This window comes from Phalacrocorax aristotelis, chromosome 11, assembly GCF_949628215.1.
Source record: "Phalacrocorax aristotelis chromosome 11, bGulAri2.1, whole genome shotgun sequence".
In the NCBI taxonomy this organism is placed as follows: Eukaryota; Metazoa; Chordata; class Aves; order Suliformes; family Phalacrocoracidae; genus Phalacrocorax; species Phalacrocorax aristotelis.
Genome location: NC_134286.1, coordinates 10,811,608 through 10,832,787, shown reverse-complemented (window position 1 = coordinate 10,832,787; position 21,180 = coordinate 10,811,608). Strand labels below are relative to the sequence as shown.

Below are 21,180 nucleotides of genomic sequence, written 5' to 3'. Positions count from 1 at the left end.
AGTTATTTTGACAAGGCATGCCTGCATTATGCAAATCTGCATGCAGAAGATACAAAAAAACGCTGCACTGCAAAAATGCATACTATCTCTGACTATATGAAATCTTTTAAAAGACCAGAAAATTAAAGTGGGGTGTGACCCAAGAATCCTGGAAATTATCAGTTAACTCCCGAACCTGTGTCATAGAAAGTACATGAAACTATCTTGGAAGAAAGAGATATTTTCTTGAGAAGGACTGCCTGCTTTTTTAAAAGTAACTCTGGTTCCCACTCAAGATATTTCAAAAGGATATAGTTTCTGAAAAACTCTGAACAAACTCTTTTAACAAAGAAGCAATACAGATCCCTTGCTATTTCAGGCTTTAGTTCTCAGTTTAACACTTGCATGAAATAAATATGTTCCTGCTTAGCTCCTATCGCATTATCACAGGAACAAACAGTTTGTTCTACACCAGACTGAAAAAAACAGACTAGAGTGTGGCTGGAAAAGGGGCTCAAAGTCACCATCAGTAAAGAAGAGAGCTCAACAGCCTGAAGTGTAACTGGCAAACCAGCGGCATTGCTTGGGGCCAACACTGGAATCAATATCGTTTAGTATCTTCATCAACAACCAGGAGAACAGGATAGAACGAGCCCTCAGGGAGCACACAGTCAACACCAAGCTGGAATGAAGAGGCAACTCACATGCTGGAGGGATGGGATGCTAGCCAGGGTGACCTTGACTGGCAGCCACCCCACCCAGTTTAATAAAGGCAAATGAAAAGTCTTGCACCTGTGGCAGAATAACTCCTCACAATAGTGTGGGCTGGAGAAGAAATGGGTAGAAGATAGCTTTGCAGAGAACACACAATGCTGGTACACAACAGGCTGAATGAAAGTCACCAGCGTGCCTAGCAGTGGGGAAGGCCATCCGCACAGTGTGCTGCGGGTGCCCAAACAAAATGGACTGGTACAATGAAGCATCACCTTCCAATGGCATTATTTTTGGAATTAGCCTCAACTTTGCTTCCTGAAGTCTAGAATATGTGAAATTTGTGAGCTAACTGGCTGTCACTCCATCATTCCTAATAAACTCCCTAATTTCTAACAAACATTCTCAAGCTAAACTATCACAATGCCTTCCTTTACATTAGGCTATCTACTGCTGACGCTGTATTGTGCAAACTGTAGCTGCAAGAAGCAGAAAGATTAATGTTGCAGGATTGGCATTCTTAACCAAGTGAATGAAAAAGGGAATAAAGTTCACTAAAACTAAACATCACAAATGAAATTAAAAAGCTTTATTAATAAAAGTTTAGCATAGCTCAAGAAAGTTTTCACAATAATGAGGTTTGTTTTCTGTTTACCACCACATCAGTTTTCAAAACATTATTGAAAAGTGGCAGCTTTCACATTAAAGAGTTTTCTGCAAAACCCTTTTTAGGTTAAACAAAGGCTCTTTTATTCTAATATTCAGCAGAGTGGGACAACTGTGTGCAGAAAAGATGCACAGAGTTTTATTGCCAGCACAGTTCTACAACCTCCACCACATGATGAACCGACAGTCTTTGATACAATCCCATTCTGAAGAAATCAGCTCTAAGGCTCTTCCTGATTTTGTTTTATCAGCAGCTGGAAAGGTAACTGGAGGCTAGTACAAAGATCTAGTCCACAAAATACAAATGACAGAATCCCACCCTACTGCCACTGATCCAAAGAGCAGTACTGTAGGTTGTATCTGAGCTGGAAGATTCAAGAGTACCATGAGAACATACACACACTGTATGTGCATGCGGCCATATCCCAACCACACATCTTGGAAAGACACAGGTTAAAAAACTTTGCCATTTCTTCTGCAGAAATAACCCCCAGAGGTGGGCCAGACAACTATAGTGTGCACCAATTCTCTGATCTGGACAATGACTGGACCAGGACTGTAGCACTCAACTGACAATATAAAACCAGCTGTGGTCTCTAGCCTGGCCTGAAAAGAGTCACACTGGCACAGTCTGGTTGAAGTCCCTTAGTGTACCCTCATACAAAAAACTCATAGGATTTCACATTAGAAGAAAATACACAAATATTGTCAAATTGTTATACTGCCGTTGAAAACACTTCCCTGAAAACAATGCCTTAAGACACTGTTTGGCAGGGAGTCCACTCCTCAATTATGAAAGACAGAAGTCATTAAAATAGGACATGATACCCATAATCTGTCAATAATGAAATAAAAAGGTAAATAAAGAGCTGGGAGATAGTATGACTTCTCTTCCAAGTGATTTTTCATAAATCCATTGCAAAATTGTATTAGAATAGCCCCAGGGATTCAGATCTTTCTAAAGAAAAAAATTCAAGTATATAGTTTTCCACAACATTCATATAACAAATGTACTTACAAGCTTTCTTAAAAAAAGTAATGCTATTCTTTATCTAAAGTGAAAAACAACTTCTACTGCAGAAATGTTTTCACAATGAACAAAGAATTTCTGGATGAGTTCATCTACTACGCTAAATAAAATGTCGATGTGAAACTTATGCAATTTCAGTACCTTTTGAAGACTAATAACTCAACGTACGACTGAAAATATTGTAAGAAAAAAATGAGGAAACTTCTGGTACTCAGTATGCCTCTATAAACAAGACAGACTTCATCTCAATCAAAATGGAAGCATGCTGCTGGCACTTAAAATGAGAATGGTTTTGTGAAGGTTAACAGACTGAAGAAGCAAGGAAAGCTGCTGAATGCACAACCGCAGATGATTTTAAATCAAAACTCCTCTACAAGTGAGATTATAGGAATTCTTTGCTTAACCGGCTTAGACTGGAAAACTCTAAATTGGGGGTGTTATGTGAAGACTAAATAGAAGACAGAATCCATGACTGCTCATGAATCACAGGGGTTTTCAATTCACTACCTCTGCAGAAACAATAAAAGTGGGAAGTACACCATTACTAAGGTTAAATTTAGAAGAGGAACTACAAAAATATGAAGAAGTTGGTTGCAGCTTAGTTTCTTTTTAAACAGAAAGAGTGAAGTCTTAAGTCTTACAGTCAGTAAAAAGACAATCTATTGAAAGTTCACAAGGGAAGAATTTCAGGAATTCAGACAGAGTTTGGAGGGGAAGCTATTAGAAGAAGGTACTGTGTATAAATTTAAGCCATGATCAAGAAAAACAAAAAGCTCAAGCTGTCAGGTTACAGCAGTGTGCAGTAAGGTAGTCTAATAGCATTATCGTCAATGTTTGCCTTGTTTTTGCACTTTTCCCTAAGCATTCATTACCGCTTACTATCAGAGGCATAGAACAGACTGGCCTTTTCTTTGATCCAGTATAATCATTTTTATATTCACGCTTTGCATGCACTACATGTTGAATTTGAAATACAAAGCTTAGTTGGGAAGTTTACCTTTGAACCTCTTCTTGATGTTACAACATATTTCATAAAAATATGCTGATCCATGATATTGGTGTTGAGTTTTTGCTTGCTCAAAGCATTCAAAAATTTTATTTAGAAACTAGATCGAAAACAAAACAACAGCCTGCTCTCCCAGCCCGTAATAGGTTTTCCTATACAGTTTTTCTAGTAATGCTTTAGCCAAGTCTAAGCCAAAACACACCTAAGCCCAACACTAACTACATTAGTCCTATAGAAGCCTATGAACGTATAAAATTAAAACTGCTCAGACCTGATCCTAAATATACACTTTTAGCCAATCTAAACACAAATCTCCGATCAACACACAGAACACAGGTAAAATTTATTAGTCTGTCAGATGCAAGATCATTCTGCAGAAGAAAAGAAGTCTCAAACACTGCAGAAACACCTGCGCATGGTGATTCCAGGAGGCAGTTTTCCATGTCCACAAAACACTCAGTCACCTTATAATTCAAATCCTGTGATGGTTAAAATTTATACTGAACAATAACAGCATTTACAAACCCCTCAGTTTAATTATATGTCACACTGATTATTAATTCACTTGACAGGCCAATGGTACTGAAGAAATACAGGCAGGCAAATGTTCTTAGTGTAACCCTTCAAAACCACCTCATGACCACATGTCCTACCAACTATTCTTCTGTTACGCAAATACCCTGCCTTTTTCTCCCATCTCAAACAGAAAGCCAAGTCTCCCTCCTTGAGGAGGGTCCTATAAATAGAAAATTACCAGATTTGAACCCTATCTGATGGAGTTCCAAGAGTTGTATCAGCAACACAGACAAGTCTAAGGCTTTACTAATGTGTCACTTCCACCCAGAAGTAAGGACATCAGACTTCAAACACCTTTAACTTCACAACCAAGCATGGTAAATGATGGGCATTATTTGTACCACAGCATTAAGGAACAGGAGACAGGATTTAAAATTTAAGAAATAAAGTTCTGTTCCACAAAGATACTCCAGATGCTGAAATATCAAAATAATTTAAAGGAATCAGCCAGTAAATATATGCATTTCCCTATCTCCCTAAGGAAGGGGAATAAAAGTTAAATCCAAGCTGCCAAGCATTTAAGATTAACCATAAAGCAAAGATGCATGCGTGAAATAGTGAAGGGGGGGAACAACGGGACAGGACAGAATGGGGACGGGGTGGGGGACACAAAAAAAAAAAAACCACAGACAACCCCAAACAAGCAAACCCTAAGTCGGACTATAGAAGTCTAATACTTTGAGCTCCTGTGAGCATGACCTGCCCACCTTCTACCAGGAATGGAGATTCCAGCAGAGCACAGAAGGAAAAGTATAAATCCTAAACTAAGAATAGGTCAGCTTGCCAAAGCAATCCAACACTTCACCTACGCTATGCCTGCCATGGTCTCCTGGAATGCTGGGGTCAACTTCCAGAACCCTGCAATGTTGTTATATAGCTTTAACACATGTAATGGAGGAATCTTTCACCTACTGCAGATGAACAACGACCAAGGCTGCACAACTAGAGTCAGACAAACTCAAAGCTAAGCAGAAAAAGACCCTCCAAGTCTCTTGCAGTGTTGTTATTGCTCATGACTCTAGCTCAACAAGTAATTCCTCAGCAGTCTCATAAGTTCATTAGCTCCCATTCTATTTTATGCTAGCACAATTTGCATGGACAAACCATGAAAGTGCTAATTTAGTCCTCAGGAGACTATTCCAAGCCTGTACATCTCCCATTCAGGTATGTCTGTAATGCTACAAAAACCGTATTTTTGCATTATCACTAGTCTTGCCATTTTCTTTACTGGGAATAATTAAATGGAAACACTCAGAAATTTTACTAAAAAGAAACATTGATGACCTAACAGTAAACATCAATTTTCTGCACCTGAAAACATCATCCTTCATTTTACTACTGCCAGTATCAAGCTTCCAAAGACCTTGAAGAGCTGCTAGCAACTTAAAAGTGTTTGAACAAAACAGTTTAGAAAATAAACCCACTTGCATTACATTTTCCTCCTTCCTTGTTTTAGCAATCCTGCTTGGAGAAGTAAAAAGGTAACAAAAACCATGGAAATAGTATATAGTAGTTGTTATTGTAATCACTAAGAATATCCTTGTTTTCTACCTTGCTTTAACCTTCAAAAGAGTCACTAAGTACTATATAAATGACATGATCATTCTAAGACTGGGTAACATGTATTCATGAGTCAGCAGATATTCAAAGGTACTATTTGAATTTACTGAGCTTAAGCTGAAGTCTATAAGCCCAACATTAAGTGACAAAGAATGCATGTAAAAAAAAAGAAAAATTAAGAAAATAAATTAAGAAAACAGTATGTTTCAAAGTCTACTAAAGCTTGAGGCCTCCTGCCCAATTTGTTGAGGAACTAAGAAAAAGAAATGAGAGATCTGGCTTTCATGAATAACCACAGAAATGGCACTTAGCAGGAACAAACCAATTTTGTTTATATAACAATGCTTTCTTCAGTCAGAAAAATGAAATTAACTGAGGCTTCTAAGAGAATCCAGAAGACACATCTTACACAGACTGAAATATCATTGGAGATCCTCAAAACTCAACTGGACAAGGCCCCAAGTAACTTGCTCTAACTGGACCTGTTCTGCGCAGACGACTGGCCTAGATGACCTACAAAGATCTCTTTCAACCTTTGTAATAACAGGATATAAAATTGTAGTTTGTTTGTATTACAGGAGTATAATCATCATAACACTGTTTGGGTACTTCAAATACCAGTTCCTTATGATGATAAAAAGGAAAACTAAAGATGCATCGGAGAAGCCAAGTGTGCCTAAATATCTATCTGCTTCCTATAAAGGGTCTTAATTCCGCCAGCCATGAATTTTGATGACAGCAGTAATGAAACACAGATCTTCATTTCACATACAGAGTTAGGGAGGAAAAAACACCAAAACAAACAGAAAACCCACAAAAATATCCCCCCAAAACAAGCTGCATTCACCTTAAAAAAAAAAAAAAAACAGCGCGTATCCTGTGTCCACACTACACAGCCCACACCCAAGACTAAGCCAGAAGTTGAAAGACAGATTTGTTGCGAGGAAGAGAGACTATTCAAGATTTTTTTTTCTTGTAGATTCTGATCACAAGTCCTTTGCATGAGCTACCTAGCACTTTCCATTACAGCTGAAACAGAACCAGGTTTCTAAAACTCCTGATTCATCCTGATTTTCAGGAACCTCAGGAGAAAGGAACTCTTAAGCTTGCCAAGCTTATATCAAATGGAATTTCCTCTAGCGTTCTGCTCAAACTCTACACATCCTACCTGCAGGTTCAGAGTTCAAATCTTAATGCATGACTAGTGTCATTAAACATAGAAATGTTTTACAATTTTCCTCTGAAAGAGGAGAAAAAAGCCTGGTTAATTAAATAAGTAAATGTTAAGAATTCTGGTATTAGTTATGTTGCAAAATTAAGCATTGAACAATTAAAATATGTCCAAATGTAGAATGATTGCGCATACTGATAAACATCAACCACTTTAGCTGCAAAACAGACAAAATTTTTAGAGTTTACTGGCAAAGAATGTTGAAGAATTACAGAAAAGTAATTTTTGCATACAACCATGTATTTCACATACAAACATATGTTCGCTCTCCAACATTAAGAGCTGTGGTGAATGACTACACAGAACAAACTGAGCACCCATCAGCTCTATGTGCAATAAGGAAGCTCTGATATACCTGTCACGCACCCATCAGCTCTTATGTGCAATAAGGAAGCTCTCTCTGATATACCTGTCACACACCTATAGCTCTCAGGAAACTAAACTGACCAAGGTACTTCCCTTGTCACAAGGGAAGTTAAATACATTTAAAGTCTACTGTTAAAAGTTTATGTAGTAATATTTGAATTTATTTTTATCTGTTGTGTATAATACTCTTAGGTAAAACAGAAGCATAGTCTGTCTTCATCTAATCCTTGTGGTTGCTATATATTTTAATTGACATATCAAAATGACTGAGTAGACAAAAACTCAGAACTGGTTCATAAGCCCCAAAAGCATTTATTATGGAATCACAAACAGCAGTATTCACACTCTGCAGCACAGTCTTCCTGCAAATGGGAAGCAACTTTTTTTAACAGAAGACACAGACACAACTTGTTATGAAGTAACGCCTGAGCATTTAACACTGATGTTATACTTTCAAAAAATATTAGGCACTTGTAGAAGATAAGATTTCATATGGAAGTATTTAGTGCCATGTAAAAGATCATGCTCTGAATTTTTTTAATACAACATTGTCATGGTTAAAATTTAATTCCAAATCACCTGGAATATTAACTGTAAAACCTGCATCTAGAAAAGCTCCCTCAAACCAGTGAAACTTTTAGAAGACCATAAGCCTTTTTAACCTTAGCATAAAGTCTATGTGCAGAAAGAGCAGATCACTTGTAGTTTCTACAGAAGCAAAAGACCATTTTAAGAAATAAGCTTTCTGGTGTCCCTGCTCAAAAGGGCTTTAAAAACTGTATGGTTAGAATTTTCATATTTAAACAAACTTAAATGTTACCAAAACTTCGCGATTAATATTGCAGTAGCTTATGATTAAAAAAAAAAATGAAGGAAAAGTCTTACATGCACTTTGCATTTTCAGCAACATTACATGCGCAGATAGTTCTGCTTCTGTGTTTCCAGTGCTGCTTCCTATTTATCTTAGAGACAAGTTAGTGAGGATTTCACTTTCACATACTTCTCTAGCTTTGATGTATTGTATTTAATTAGTAACTCATAAGGGAATACTCTGACATTTCCGAACAGATTCATCCGGCTATATTACTCAATTCTTGTTTTTTTTGAAAATAGCCACATAAAGCAAAGGTGCAAAACAGTGCTAAGAACAGAGAACAGAAAGTTATTTCATTGCATACCCGTATCTTGATACTGCATGCAGTTTCTGGCTTATCTCAAAAAAAGTACAGTACAACATATATGAAAAGTATATGCACACACATGAGAATTTTTTGGTATAAGAAGAGACTATACAGAGTAGGTTTCATCAGCCTGGAATAGACAACTGAGGACACAATCTATTTTCATTATTTTCAGTAAAAATATGAGGCTGCAAAGGGAGTTATGTAACAGGTTTTAAAGATTATTATTATAAGCTTTTAATAGAGAATCCTGAGCTAGATACACCTCTTTTTATCAATACAGTTATGTCAATTATATACATATATTATATATACAATTCATATCTTAGAAAAAAATTTCTAATATATAGTGTGTATAGAATTTTCTACATTTTTTCTAATTATATAGTGTATAATCCTACATCTAACCATGATCAGAGAGACTGCACATAAATAAGGACCAGCACCCCTTCCAAGTACCTACTATGCTGATTAATCAGTGGGATACAGCAGCAAAGATAAAAAGAACCCTTTGCAAGTGATACGACAGTAATTTGACAGTAAGGGAAATAATAGTGAGAAGTTTCTGAAAGGAGAAAGAGCACTGATACAGAATTGCAGCTTTTATGCAGTCAGAAAATTCCAACATGCATGGATGAGAAACCCGGGACTTCTGACCAAGTTCAGAAAAGGTATAAAGGAGGTGTTTCCTTACTACCAGTGCCACCTCTGTTTAATAGCTAGAGAGATTAAAAACCCTTCCAGGAAAATGAATTATTTTAGCCAGCTTAACACAGCTTCCAGTGCCTGTTCAGTTACTTATTCAGTCTTCTAACATTGAATGTCTCCTTATACACTACTAAAGTGAAGCACAGGGTACTGCACTGTGCTAATGTGAATGACCATTTTCCTCATAGCATTACACCACAAAATCTTTTAGCATAGGGCTGCTCCATATTAGAGAGAAGCTTTTTATTTTGCTTCTGAGTTCCATATTCCTCTGCTTGTGTTTCTTCTCTGAGCTGTTCAAAACTGTTCAAAACACTCCCAAGACTGTAGGTGGCTACAAGCAGCTTTTACTTCTTTTTTTAACTGGGTGTTTGACAGAGGACAGAATAGCTTCTACTTCTTTGAAAGAGATATTACAGAAAGAGATTACAAAGCGGTATTGGGATTCTAAATCCAGTAACTGAAGAACTAGGAAATACCTGCTTTATTGTTGTCCGTGTCACTAACTCCAGTTACACACTCATCTGTGCAGTTAAAGTGACAAACAAAGAAACTGTATACAACCACGTAATTAAAGTTTCTCATCAAGCACAGAGGGAAAGTTGTACAGGGAACCACAAACTGTATTTTACAGATTCTGAGCTCTTGGCTCTTCAAACTAAACAGCACTACCAAAGAAAAAAATCCTTTTTTTAAAAAAAAAAAAAAGTACTTTAGGGATTTAAAGAAAAAAGCATCCCATCAGATCAAAATGCAGCTCTTCCATGCGAAATAGATGTTTCTATAGCTGGAACAGATCAACAGTTGTCTCCCACAGCCTTCTACTACCAGAAAGGAAGGATTGAGATCCAGCACACTAGCTTTGAAATCAAAGTATTCTTGAGGAACCCACTATTCCAGCCTGTCCTCATGGAACCTATACTCCTAGTCTACACTGAACTCATCTACATTGAACATGTCTAAATTGGCAGTTCGGTTCAAGCAATTCTTGTTTTTAATTTAAGTTGTCTCCACTCTCCACATGTTGGTTCAGGTACATGAGGTTTTTCCTGAAATTTACATTCATCAAAAACTAAACCAGCAGCTCTGATCTAAAGGTTGGGACAATTGGGAAGCATGCCGGTGCTGACCTGCTGCACATCAATGCAGGGATGAAACCAACAGATGAATTCAGGAAATTCCTCCCCATGTTACCACATGAGAAGGATCCAGGCATTTCCAAGACAAGACAGCACACTGCTCGAACTCTTCAATATATGTGTTCAGTTATTTTAGCATGGCACGATTAAAACAAAAAAAAACTAAAGAACACATCACCAAGAGGAGGGAATCATTTACTCCTCAAACTGGCATATGGAGGGGTAAATTGGCACACCAGTTAGCTGTGTAGTCAAAAGGACATTACTACATGTGAAGGATTATCTTCTTCACTTCTGAAGGTGTCTTGTCACCACAAGTCTTTTGTAGCTTGAGATGGTAAGCAGCAAACACCACAGGAAGCTTATTTTTCGCTCTAAACAACACAGCACTTGAGTATTTAGTCTACGCTAATTCTTAAAACAGCTTACTACAAGAAAGAGTGAAATGCGTTTTCCTGACAAGTCAGCAAGACTTGCTAAGCTTAAGTATTATAGCACAGGGCATCTTCTCCCCACTTAAATTGGCCATTAGTTATTGGGTTAATTCTGTCAAATTTTTTTTATTATTTTTAAATTCCAAGTTTCAGATTCAAATTATTTTAACTCTTTCATAGAGAAGTAATATAAGGGAAACTAATCATCATTTGTAAACGAAGCAAAGCCTGGGTTTGTTAAGGATTAACTAAAATGCATACAAAACTCCCAAGTAAAGCTTCTTATGCTAGGCTCTGTATGCTCACTTACATACATCCAAGGGCTCTAACACGAAGAGCTTACTAGAGTCTAAATAGATTTGAGGCAGAGACAAAAGGCTACAACCAATCAACTGTAGCCAGTCTTTATGAGACTTATATTTTGTGGGGGTAAAATTGCTTGACACTGGATAAACTAACCGTAAACAGTTTCAAAGCAAGCTATACTGCTAGAAGACAAAGAGCACCAGAAAACATGACGAGTGAAGTAAGACTGAAGCAGAAAAAAACGCTGAAGAAAATGAGTAAGCTAACAGTCCATGAGCACAGAGTGAATGGGGTCTAGCAACAACTACAGCATATTCTCTTGAGACACCAAGGCCACTGCTGTAGCAGCTTCAGCATCTGTTCTTATTTGCTGGTGCCCCCCGCTGACTCTGTCCTACTCATGCCAGACCCCATGGCAGCATGTAAGAATGGCTGTAGCCACTCTATTAGCTTAAAAATACGGATGCAGTATCACTGATTACCACATGTAATGATTTGAAGTGAACACTTCCATAAACCTTTTAGTTCTAGGTCCGTCTTTGATATATCAAGTTCTTGTCTACTCCACACTGGTTGCACCTATTAAAACAGTGGTAAAGTGACAAATGGAAGTAGATGTTTGTTTTAAGACCCAGATGGTCAGGGATTTGCTCACTGTGCAGTTACATCTGCTGGTCAGCAGCCTATGAACAGGCCTGACACGCAGGGTTCCTTCAAGCCTTTTAACTACAAAAACCTCTTTTGAGAAATCATGCATTGGACACTTGGGAACACATTAGTGATAATCATGTCTGCCAAGCAAGAAATATTTTAGCTCTGTAACAGAAGATATGATTTTTTTTTCCTTGCCTAAAGTGCTCGACCTTCACTAGACCTGTCAGACCTGATAGCAGATTCTCCTAGCAAGCTGCAAACAATGCCAGGTTGGATGGAAGAATGATAAAAATCAGACTGTTGGACAGCCACAGAAAGGAGAGAATTCAGAATTCTCTCCACGCTGCCTTGTAGAACTTTTACCACAAGAAAGGTCTAGTGAGTATCTTTGCATCTTCTGTGGAATTCTAGCCTTCAGTCCTCCTTCAGTTACCTTTTTGCTACAGACATGTTTCAGCATTAAATGCCAGCCTTGCGAGTAAAATGAATATATACTTTTGAATCAGCTCTAACAAAGCTTCACAAGTCAAATAAGATACTTTTCACAAACAAAAAAAAATTGAAAAAGCAAAGGCTAGTCTGTTTTTCTTTATCGCACAAAGTTTTGCAATACAAGTAATCTAAATACATTTGCCCCCTCCTCAAATAATAAGTAACGAAGCAGAAATATGTATCACAAAGTTATTTAGATCAATCAAAAGCACAAGTATCTCAGAGGTTAAATCTTTTTGCTATTCCAAGGCACAAAAATAGCCAATGTGATGGCAAATTTCGTTTTGATGGATAGGAGAATATAAAAAGTAAAAAAAAAAAAAAATCACACATTGCACATTTCTTATAGGTCCGTATTTCAGATACGACTCTAACATGGATTTTTTTTAGTTAAGATTAGATCGAGATATTAGTGGTAGTCTTCATAATGCATTCCTTTTATGCAGGCTAATCAGTTGTTTTACCTTCAGCTCACTGAACTGAGACTTCTAAGTTTTCTGTAATACCATGTATCCTTAACAACTATCCTTATTACTGGCCTGTAGCAAGAAGGCCTCAGACAACATATACAACCTATTTCCTTTAGCCCAATCCCTGGATAGGCTAGAAAACCATTGTGGGGAATTTCCACAATTACTTGCTTATAAACTGTGTCACTTCCAGATTTTGGATCTGATGCACTTCTGAGCATAAACACTACCTCCCCCCCTAAAATATATAATCTAAATTTCTCTTTTCGTTCAAATCTGAAGAGTCATTACTGAATAACCACATGTTTTTCAACGTTTCATTTTTAGAATGTAATCTAGATTTAGGATATACATCATATATCATTATTTTCTTAAGCTGAAAATTGGATTTGGTGTTGCTATTCAGTTACCTGCCATCACTTTAATCTACATCGGTACAACCACCAAAAATAACTTTATCCAGACAGGAAAATATAATTGGTTTAGTGTATATTATAAAGGCAGAAGAAGAGTATTATAAATTAACATTCTCATGCAATTCACACTCAATATTAAGCTGTTTTGTCAGCTTTAATCCATAATCACCTGAATTACTAAATACCTTAGAAGGACCAGAAATATTATGTAAAAAAAAAAATAATCAGAGTCATGCAAGTAATGCATGATATCTCGAATGGCAAGTGTGGCTTCTCCCATCCCATCCCCTTAGCAGGCACACGCAGGAACCACCACGTGGGAACTCTGCCTGTGGTGCCGAGATTGTTATTGGCCATGACAGGAGGGCTCATCCTGAAGCCATATTGGGAATACACTGGTGTTGCTTCTCAGCTATAGAAGGAGGTAGCAGGTGGTGAGAAAGGAGAAACTTCTAAGTTAATATATTTACAGGCAATCATTCACCTACTTGTAATTGCCTGGAGGTTCCCTCAGAATTAAAAATTGAGAATCAAGCTTGTTGTGATGAAGTCATAAACAAGTAAACCTGATGGCAACACTATATTCATCCAGAGCAAATAAATTGTTTATTGAGCTGTCAGTCTCGTACCCTTCATATTTATTAAATTCATGTTTTAAGAAATGCTCACAAAAAAGTGGGAAAATTCCTAAAGGCATACACTGACTTAGTTCAGCATGGCAATATAGCACAGGAACCTATCTTTAAAAAAAGAAAACAGACAACCCACAACTCTTCGGCTAAGCAGACAGCAATTACATTGATGTGATATACTCAATTACTTAACTGCCAGGGGGCCTAACGTTGCTTATGCAGTGAGAAGCAAAATTACACACATTAATAAAATTATTGGAATATTCAATATACTTCTTGATTGCTCATGACCTACAATTTCTTTCTTCCAGAAGTCCATTTAACAGTAGCACAAGATCCGGTTGAACAGCCAGAAAACAAATTCAGGGAAGTAATAAAATCAGTTTTTTTCTGGCCAAAGAGCTACAGTGACAATTCACAGTTGAAAAAAGATATGGAAATTATAAGGTCTGAGGTAAACAGCTGGATATCACCATTATGCTTCTAGCTCAGCAGTAATTTTTGTCATATAATTTAAGATGCCCAAAACGTGCTACAGTATTTGCAAATTATGTTTGTATATGGCAAAATGGGAAGCCATTACATAAGTTAGATGTAAAATATGGTCGGACCTTAAACAAAAAATCCCAGGGTATTTTTGATAAATCAACAGCAATTGTTCTTTAATCTATATATATATGCGTACCTTACTAAGAACTTACTGAGAACTGTAGTGTTTTACTCCAGTCATAGAAATAACTTTCTATTGCTGGTTTTATTGACATTAAGGCAGAATATTCTGGATTTACAATGACACTGTTGATCCTACTGCAGAAAGGTTTCTAATATGGAAATCGTTTACATCCAGATTTGTTAGAGGTTGTTTTTTTAAATGTTTGTTTCAAGTACCACAGAACTGAATTTCAGAGTCACTGACTTAGAACAGAAAGTGAAACACAGTGAAGATTTTTGACTCAACCCTCATCTCCCATGCTGAGCCTAAATCTATAACCTTATTCATGTAGTGTAATGTGCAATAGCAATAACTGCTACAAAAATGACAATAAGTGAATGACCACAGCCTCTGAAGGCAGTTGCTTATCCTCCATGAAGCTCTGTGCCATACTGATACTCCGTAAAGGGTAGTTGTGACACACCAGCAGAATACCACTTACCAAAAAAATTATACAGATTAAGTCAGAATAAGGACTACAAATCTTTTGCTTACAAGCATATTCTGAAAGACATCTAAAATTTGTATTTCACAGGATTAGTTTGTAAATTAGTGCTACATTAAATCAGGATTATTACGAGACGGTACTTGCACAGACCCACATCAACTATTTAAACAAGTTTTTTCAGAGCAGCAAGCAACACGGCTGGTTTTGTCAGAGACTGCCCTTAAACATTTTCACACAATCCTTCATGATGAAAATTCAGTCCTGATGGTAGTGATAGGGCTCTACTACATCCTAAGAGATAAAGACAAGATCACTGCAGACAGCTTTTACTCAAATATTTTGAGACTCAAAACAACAAAAAACTTAAACCCAAAATGCAATTAGCAATAATTAGAAGCAAACAAAAAATATGGATCCTTTATACACCTGTTTCAGGATACAGAAAATGTCTTTTTAATAATATATTACCTATATATAATGCTTCATTTTTAATGCTTTAGCTATTGAATATTTATACACAGAAGCGACCTACTATGTTGCTGAATAGAGTTTCATGCTACTACAAAGAAAAAGAGCTATTATTTCATGGAACCTGTTTTTATTTTAGTCTTGTGCTTCCACTATGAAATAACTAACACACTTTTACCTACCCCTATTCTGCATGGCACATAGGGATGTGTCAGGAAAAAAGCTAATAACGCACAAATTGTTATCAGACTTGGTACTGGATACAGAAATTGGATTTCAAAATCAGTCCTTCACAAATTCTGTGCCCTACACAACCTAATATATCACAGAAGAATGAGTACATCATTATTTAACCCGCTGCACAAATGCAGCCCACAACAAAGAGCAACAGAATGAGTATTTGATAGACCAGGAGTACAGGATTGTCAGAGATGGATAAGGTACCACAATGGACAGTCTCATATTCAAAACAATAAGCCAGCTATTCATAACCCATGGGGCAAGAAAAGCCCCAAAACCAAATAAGAAAAAACCCCATGGAATTAATTCACCCAAACAACATTGTGGAAAGCCAGTAACACTTGTGAACAAAAGATGCTAGACCTCTCATCAGTATTTTGTTCTAACCCATTACTCAAAATGATCCATTTTCAGCAGCTACTCCAGCAGCAAATAACCCAGAACTACATCAGAGATGAGCAAAAACATATCAGAATCCCTGTTGAAAAATGTAGTTTTGTTTTCTAGGAACTGCATAGAAAAATGTCTCCCAAGTTTACTTCGCCTAAAAGCCTGGGTAAATCCAGGCTCACACACATGATATCTAAGCATTTGTCAACACGGTGAATACATTAAGCTCTGACATGCTCTCTGCTAGGTGCACACACATCCATCTCAGCCGCACTTGTAACCATCTTCCTGCTGAGCTGGGAAAAAGGACCTACTCAAATACCCCAGGTAATAAAGCTTCACTGCAAGGGATTTGACACCCTTGAAGGTACAAACCAACCACAGCATAGAGCTCTTATTCCCCAGGGCGCGAACTAAATAGCTCCCCTCATCTTGCACACCCTCTTCCAGACACCGTGTGCATGCGTCCTTATGGCACTTACAGACAGACACACAGAATGCAACGCCTAATTCCCTGTGCACGCTCCCCCGCCCTTGCACGACCACAGAAAGCACAACCTTTCCCTGCACAAGCACACACCGAGGGGAACCTCTCTCCTCGCTGCCTGCAGGCAGCCAGCCCCTCTCCCCCCCGCAGCACAGGCACACAGCGAGCCCAGCGCCCCTCCCCACCGCAGACACACACACAGGGAGCACAATAACCCTACCACCGCACACACGCACTCGGCACAACACCCCGCCGGGCGCACGCACGGAGGGGTTTAGCGGGAGCCCCTCTCCCCGCAGAGCAGCTTTGCACGCACACAGCGGCCGCACTCCGCGCAGGCGCGTGCTGCTGGGGTACCCTCGCCCCTTGCACCCCCCTCCTCGGGCACACCGCAGGGACACCCCAGCCTCTGCACGCACGCAGTAAAGACACGGTCCCCCCGGTGCACAGCCCGCCACCGCACGCCCCCCAGAGCCGGAACGCCCGCCCCGTAAGCGCAAGCAGCAGAAGCAACCCCCAGTGCACGCAGAGGGGGAGCCCCCCACCACTGCACACCCCAGATCCTCCAGCCCCCCCCGTCCCACTGCATGCAGGGGAGCCCCCTCATTGTCCCGCGCCCACCCCAAACGTGGATCCTCTCCACTATTCCCCACTGCCCTCACAGCGGGAGCCCTCCCCACCACAGGAGCCCCACAGGCGCTCCAAGACCCCCACTGCCACCCCAGCGGGGACTCCTTAGCGATTCTCCCCGCTGCCACCACACCAGCCCCCCATTACATCTTCCCGATTGCCACCACAGCATGCACCCCCTGCTGCTCCCCCCAAATGCCATCGCAGCGGGTCCCCCCGCTGCATCCTCTCCATGGCCCCCCCGAGCACCCCCAGGCCCCCCAAAGCCTCCAGAGCAGGCCGCTCCCGTGCCGCCCCCCTCCTAACTGCCTCCACAGCCCCACCCCCCACAGCCCTCCTCTGCCACTACAGGAGACCCCTCCGCTGCCTCCCCTCCGCGGCCACCGCAGTGGGGCCCCGGCACCCCGCATTGCCATCCCAGGGCTCCCCTTCCCACGGCTCGCCCCCAACTGCCACTACAGCGGGGACGCGCCCCCCCCCCCCGCAGCCGGGCCCCCCGCCCCGCATCACCCCCGCAGCGGGGCCCCTGGGCCGCAGGCCCCACCACTCCTCACAGCCGGAGTTCCCCACCTGCTTGCGTGGTGTCGCTGAGGTCGTAGCCGCTGCCGGGGAAGTCGCGCAGCTTCCTCCCGCTGAGGCAGAGGATGCCCGAGCTGCCCGCCTCCTCCAGGGCCCGGTCAAGGCTGCGCACCGTGTGCGGCTGCGGCAGAGTCGCCGCGCCCCAGTGCGGCCCAGCCGAGAAGGAAAGAGTGAGGTGAGCGGGGATCCCCAGCCCCCCCGCTCCGTTGCCGTTGCCGTTACCGCCGCCGCCGCCCCCCTGCCCAGCCGCCATGTTCGCGCGGCGCAGACCAGCCCCACAATAACAACAGCCAGGGCCGCTCCGCCGCCCCGCCGCCACTGCGCAGGCGCCACGGGGCCCGCAGGGGGCGGGGGGGCCGCGGGAGTGAGACGGAGGGGACGCTCTCGGAGGGGGCGTGGCTCCTGAGCGCCCCTAGGCCTCTCTCACCAATCCGCGGCGGCGTGGAGCCAAGGGGCGTGGCCCCGCCGCTCCCTCTCCGCCTTCCCCACCAATCCGCGGCGGCGGGGGTAACGGGGTGTGCTTCCCAGAGGCGGTGCTCGCCAATGAGGAGCCGCGTGCGCGCCGCGGGGGCGGGGCGGTCCGTGGCACGCGGGCCGCGCGCGGGGCCGGGCACGGGCGCTGCGGGGCTCAGGCGGGCGCAGGGCTGCGGCGGGACCGGGCGGGCGCGGGGCGGGAGCAGCCCCGGGGCGTCCCGCCGGCGTGGCGAGCGGGGCCAGGCGGGGAGCCTGGGTGCTTCCGGGAGCGGGTGGCCGCAGCTTGGGGGGGAGGGTGGGGGTTCGGGGCAGGGGCCGCCCCGCAAAACAGAAGTGACGTTTATGTGACACGGCAAACAACTGCTCAGCAAGCACAGCGCCGGTGGAACGGCATCCCTCACCGGTGGTGGAGCAGCCTCGCTGGTCGGCGGCGTGGCAGATCGGCAATTTTCACTCCAGTGAGCCGTTTGGCAGCGTTCGGGTTTCGTAAGCGTTGGCTTTCGTATCTATGGCAACGGAGATTATCGATTGCTCCCCAGGTTAAAAAGTCACCTAAGCCAGATGCATCAGAGCATCTCTGTGTTGAAAGCTAATAACGGGTAGCGCCTGTCGATAAATGCAGATCCTTGTTAGTGGCATTAAAAAAAAAAAAAATCAGTGAGGAATCTCCCATGGCAGAACAAAGGGGCCAGGGGTAAGGTTGTCACCCTAAAATGGGTTATGAAACATTCACAAAAGCCTCAAAGATGCTAATGCTCTTGAACCAGAATGTGAAAGGGGAGTAGTGAAACATAAATCAGAAGCTGGTTGCAATGTCCAGGGCCCTGTTATATTAGCAAAATGATATACAATTGCTGGAATACTGTATGGATGAATAATTATCTCCATTACTATGTAATCTGTACTTGTTAGGTGCTGCATATTTATCTGTCAAAAATTACTCTGGAGCCATAATTAAAAAATGCTAAAGAAAGGCTCATAGACCCACATATTAATGCAATAGCTGTGGGTTTGATAAGCAGAATCTGCTTTTATGCTTTGATCCTCCTGAAGGTCCTTAAATGGATTTTTTTTTTGCAGGCATGTATCATGACTAATTTGGGGATCTAAGGGAAATTCCATCTACAAGCATTATGGAAGAGACTAGCCTTCAGTCAGCAATATGTCAGTGAGAGACAGCTGAGCCATTATTAGTCAAAAGAGGAACAGCCCTGTAATATTCTGTGGGTGATAGCTGGCTGAAATTCAATAGAACCAAATTAGCCAGGATCAGTAAGATGGTACTGAAGAGCAAAGGGTGTAATCCTTTGGTGCAGTGTTGCATGGACTTCGGGATCACTGTGTCATTGCAAGTACATTGGCTTTCCAGCAAAAGAGGCCTATGTGTGGTGGGGGAAGGGCTCTCATTCTCACCTGCAAATATTGTGGCTGTCCGCTTCATTTAATCTTAGCTGTGGATACTTTTGTGGGCCATGGGATTCAAGCTTACAGATGAATATCTATCGATCAGTCTGCCTGGGCCAGAACCTGTGCTTTTGCTCTGGAAAAGCTAGTTGTTCCCTGGGTTCGCAGCAGGGAAATCAGACAAACCTGCATAAACACTGCTGACTGCTGCCCTCAGTCGAGTTTCCAACCAGAGAGGGTGGAGGTTGAATAAACTCACAGACTGATGTTGGGTCAAGTGTGTGTGATGATTTTCCCTGCAGACGTGGAGCGGGAGGTACAGCATCTCTGCAGCTGGCAGGAATGAAGCAGAGCAGCAGCCAGGACCAGCCCCGGTAACTAAATGTTACTAAATGTTAGAAATTGTTGCTCTGAGTTTACAAAGTCGGTGGCTTGGCACAGGGCCAGCTCAGAGATGCAGCTTTGGTATCCTCCCTCTAAGCCACATCACACAGCTGCTTGCTATTTAAAGCCTAACTGATCTCTGCAACATTAGACAGAGAAAGGGGTTCAGCTTGCTTTGTAAGAAATAGGTCTGACAAATTGTCAGAGGACTCAAAACACCATTTAGTCATGCTGAAATTCTCACGTATGATGGGCCTTTTTATCTTTAACAAAATACTCACTTTGTCTGCAGGTGTTCCTCCTGAGAAGCAATCCAAGCACTATTAGTGTTCTCAGGCACACGTTCACATCTTCAAATGCATTGAAGTGTCCAATACAATAAGCTACAAGCAATGTTTGAGACTTTTTCTAACAGCTAACCAAAAATCCCTGATTTGCAAACTTTCTCTTGAGCAAATTGCTGCTTACTCAGGCAAAAGCTTGATAATTGAGTGCACGTTCCTATGCTATAGTTACAGGCAGATTTATCTGTGGGGGTCATTTATCACCTCAAATAGCTGCACAATCAGAACAGACGTCTGGAACGCTAAAGTCTAATTCATGTTATTTATACTGTATTTCACATCCTTTCAACAGTTCTATCTCCCCACGCCCCCCACTGCTCTTTCTTTTTCATTTCACAAGCAAAGCCAGAGTCACTAGTCGAGTGGCGGAAGAGTCCCAAACCAACCTTCTTGTCATAATGAGTAGTAAGTCATAGCTGTGCCATCCCTCAGTTTCTTCTGTAAAACAGAGACGATAGCATTTTCTTATCTATTAAGGCAGTTAAGATGAGTACAGGCAGAGGTGGAAACACTCAGATAGTGTAATGAGACTGCACAAGACGTATTTCCTTGCTGCCACACCACAGACAGTCTATGTTTCAGGAGTCTGAAAACCACTGCAAATCCCACACTTCCATGAAGAGCTTCCACTCTGAAAGTCTTTGTGGTTACCCACATCCGCTCTAGATGAGATAACTCATAAAGATATGACATCAATTAATTTTAAGAGGTAGTGTTAATGCCTAGAGGAACGAGATCTAGATAAGGCTTTGATCTATCTAACTTTCAACACAGATTGCAAGATGTGGTTATTCACAAGTCTTGTAATGACGTAGTCCTTGGCATGGTTAGCCCAAGCCGCGCTCAGAGCGAGAGCGAGAGCTGTGTGCCCATCCTGCTGCTCTGCCTGCGCTGCTCCCACATCTCTTTTGACCCCTGCTCAGCCTCATCTCTCACAGCTCCAGATTTCCCCAGAGCACTTCCTTCTGGAGAGAGCCAGACAGGTTCATCTGTACTTGAAATGTCAGTATAAAATTGATTATGAGACTGGGGAAAGCAAGAGTGGAGTCCCTTGTCTCTCCTG

General features: G+C 41.6%; 1 protein-coding gene across 2 annotated transcripts in view; it reads right to left on the bottom strand.

The window, feature by feature from the left end:
- The window catches only part of LRCH2 (leucine rich repeats and calponin homology domain containing 2), a 47,495-nt gene extending 29,598 nt beyond the window's left edge, over positions 1–17,897 (bottom strand). For both annotated transcript variants that reach the window (XM_075106920.1, XM_075106921.1), the window contains exon 1: positions 17,503–17,897. In XM_075106920.1, coding sequence (XP_074963021.1) covers positions 17,503–17,764 — 262 coding nt within the window. In that variant the 5' untranslated portion in view covers positions 17,765–17,897. The remainder of the gene's footprint in view (positions 1–17,502) is intronic.
- Positions 17,898–21,180: the final 3,283 nt, after the last annotated feature.